The sequence below is a fragment of the Notolabrus celidotus genome, unplaced genomic scaffold (assembly GCF_009762535.1).
Source record: "Notolabrus celidotus isolate fNotCel1 unplaced genomic scaffold, fNotCel1.pri scaffold_630_arrow_ctg1, whole genome shotgun sequence".
Taxonomy (NCBI): domain Eukaryota; kingdom Metazoa; phylum Chordata; class Actinopteri; order Labriformes; family Labridae; genus Notolabrus; species Notolabrus celidotus.
Window position 1 is genome coordinate 1 of NW_023260426.1, and position 3,635 is coordinate 3,635.

At 48.7% G+C, this 3,635-nt stretch overlaps 1 protein-coding gene across 1 annotated transcript; it reads right to left on the reverse strand.

The window, feature by feature from the left end:
* Positions 1-90: 90 nt before the first annotated feature.
* Positions 91-3,024, reverse strand: LOC117809934 (diacylglycerol kinase theta; the record flags this gene model as incomplete). Its single annotated transcript, XM_034679440.1, has 5 exons — positions 91-191; positions 300-368; positions 656-809; positions 2,351-2,476; positions 2,939-3,024. Coding segments are annotated over 5 exons (536 nt in total), but the record flags the coding sequence as incomplete, so codon positions are not given.
* Between the last annotated feature and the right edge of the window lie 611 nt (positions 3,025-3,635).

Consider the following 3,635-nt stretch of genomic DNA (forward strand, 5'->3'; position numbering starts at 1 on the left):
TTCCTGCAGGACGACACGGGGGACTCATTAAAGACGCAGAGGAGACACAGATACACAGAGAGGCGTGTTCAGAGGAGGCGGAGCTCTCACCACCACATCCTCGTTCCTCGTGGCTCGCAGGATGGAGACCAATCGGAAGCAGCCGCGCTTCGCTGCGTCGTCGCCGTCGAACACCTTCAGGGACTGTTTACCTGAAGGACAGAGGACAGGAGAGAGTCTGTGACGTGTTCCCCCTGATGTAAACTATGAGACGTGATGATCTCAGAGTGTCTTCAATAAGAGGGAGCGTGTGGACCGACCTGACTCTGCAGCGGCCGGCTGACCGTCTTTAGACACAGCAGCAGACGGATCCACGTCGTCCGAGTTATCTGACACAAACAACAGAAACATCGTCAGTCACTGCCTCGCTCAGATCCACACCTGGACGTCTGATGATGTCACGTCAGGTGAGGTCGACGTTCCTGTTAACGACTTCCTGAAACCGCTTTCATTGTTTACATCACGAGGCTGTGAAAAAACCTCTCCTCAGTTTCAGCGAAGCAGTCAGGAAATGAGTCGAGTGTTTGCGGTTCACACTCTGCAGCATGACAGAGGAAGTGGTGTGTGTGCGTGTGCATGTGTGTGCGTGTGCGTGTGTGTGTGTGTGTGTGTGTACCCATGTCGTGGCTGCAGCTCTCGGTGATCCTGTAGCAGTGCATCTTGCTGAAGTTCCTGGAGTCGAGGCGGACGCAGGCCGGATGCAGCAGCATGCAGCGCAGACGCCCCAGGGCGCACTCTGGTGACACGCTGAGGTAACACGCCGCGTGACTCTGAAACACACAGAGGGAGATTTGATCCAGATGTTCAGGGGTTAATGATTTACTCTTCTGTGTGTATAAAAATAACACAAATAGCGTAAAAGTTAGGCTTCAAAGACCGAGGATGAAGTGTGCTCTGAAACGCTCGACTTAAAGCAAGAGGACAGATTTTAGAGTCATGTCAGAGATGGACCGGTGTTTTGGTTTAAACAGCGACCCTGTTAACTGGAGACTCTCAGCCGGATGCATCCCTCATAAACGTCTTTAGACCATCATTAAATATCTGATGAGGATATTTTGAAATCTTAATAAAACACTAAACTAGTTTGCATTCCCAGGAACTCCCTCTGTGTTTCAACAGCTGTGTAAACTCCACAAACACTGACACGTTCAGCTGAAGGTCTCCAGTTTACAGGGTCACTTTTAAAACCGGAACACCGGGAGGAGAGACGCATTCACACTTCAGGTGCTTTTCGACCGCAGGAACTTTCCCCAGGAAATCAGGAACAGCAAGAACCAGGGTCGATCCTTACGTCCTGGGTAGTCAATCTCCCCCTGAAAAGTTCCTGTTCGGGGGGGTTGTACTTTTCAAAGGTCCATTGACTTTGGGGGCGTGGCCTGGAGTGCTGAACGTTCTGATTGGTAGATTAACCGCAGTGTTTTACTGTCTGGTGGTGTTTAGTCAAATTACTTTTATTGCTTCTCCATACGTCACTGGGCTGATTTCCACGGCACTTCAGGTCTCGGTGTCAGACAACAACAGGCCACAGGAACCATTTAGTTTGTGTTACAAAACGTTCCTGGAACTTCTGGTTGAAAAGCACCTCATCAGGCTCAGAGAAGACCGATGTTCAGGTGTTATTAAACCGAGTGAATCACAGGTGTGTGTGATGTTAGTGTGGACGGAGGGTGAAATGAAAACACTAAGGGTACTCTACCAATCAGAAACGGCCAGCACTGTAGGCCCCACCCCCGAAAGTTCCTGGATCTTTGTAAAGTACTACCCTCCTGAGCAGGGACTTTTCAGGGGGAGATTAACTACCCCAGAACTAAATTTAGACCCTAGTTCCTGCGGTGGAAACACAGTTTCTCAAAAGGTTCCTAGTTCAGGGCGCTGGTGGCCTAGTGGTCTAAGCGCCCCACATACAGGGGCTACAGTCCTCATCGCAGGGGTCGCTGGTTTGATTCCCAGCCGGTCGACCATTTCCTGCATGTCTTCCCCCTCTCTCTGCTCCCCACATTTCATCTCTCTCCAGCTGTCCTAACAAATAAAGGCAAAAAGGCCAAAAATATAACTTTAAGAAAAAAAAGGTTCCTAGTTCCTGGGGAAAGTTCCTGCAGTGGAAAAGCACCTTTAGAGGTAGACCCCAGGGTTTAAAGAGTGAGCACCTATGGTTCATAACACATTTACTGATGGACTCAGGGTTTCTTTTTGAAGTCACTGACGTGAACACTAATCATAAACAGGCTGGTCTACAGTGAAACTGGGACCCCTCGGGTGATCCTCGACACAGCTCTCTCAGGTCTGTGCGACGTGGTCCAGGTTTTCTCACCGTGATGCCGCACCATTCACACCTCATCCCCGCCATGACATCAGACGAGCCGCAGGAACGCCGACACACCTCACACCTGGCGGCTGACGGCAGGTTCCCCTCCCTCCAGTGGTGGTGGAACGTATCCTGCAGAGAGAGAAAGTAGACCCACTGAGAACACAGAGAAAAGGTTCTCAACTGTGAAAGACACGACGCACGGGAACTGTTATCACCCTGACTGACATCACCGGCTCTACCGACGCCCTCAGCGTCAGATTATCAATTCTAATCAGCGTCTGTGACTCATCGATCAGCTCCGATCGATCGCTCTGAACAGACGTCTACATCTACTGCTCGCTGAGTCTCACAGAGAGACCGATTCAAGAGTGTCGGACTGATCAATAACATTCACTCAGGATAGTCATTAATCTGATGCACGCGCACGCACGCACGCACGCACGCACGCACGCACGCACGCACGCACGCACGCACGCACGCACGCACGCACGCACGCACGCACGCACGCACGCACGCACGCACGCTTACTTGATTCTTGCTCCCTTTGCTTCTATTACAGTATTTACGGCCCTCCCTCTGATGGTCTCTTACCTGCTGCAGAGCGGCGTCCAGGTGACTGCTGCGACAGTCTGCACAGCTGAAGACGGCGCAGTCAGCGTGGACGTGCAGCTCACACACTGAAACACACACACACACACAAACACACACACACACACACATGTTATATCAGCAACATGCAGCAGATAATGTGAGGAATGTGTGAGGTCAAAGGTCAGGCGACCCTCACGGCTTTACACTGAAATGTCTGAGCAGCAGCTGACCTCACTGAGCATGCTCAGAGTGAGTTTACAGAGCTGTTTACATCAGCTGAGTGTTTTTATTCAAATACTTCCAGAGATCTACAAACATTGATTTTAAAGTTTCTACTGAACTTCTTTAAAGGTTCTTCTTCTTCTTCCATCAAAAATTAACCACCATGAAATGTTATCTCATGTCACCTTTGTATGATTTTACAGTTTAACTGCCTTCTTGAAGACTTTAACACCGTGGCTCCAACATGTGATCTGATTATTGACCTGACCTCCAGGTTCTACAGAGAGTTAGTGAAGGCTCCTTCTGAATCGACTCTGAGACTCACTGAGAGAGTTCCTTCTTTTAAATCTCAATGTTATTTATTTATTTGTCTCTAAATGTTACTGTATCTATTTCTGTAACTTCTTTAATATTAATATTATTATCTTCATTATTTTAACTTTTTTTATTTAATTGTATTTTATTTCTATTGATT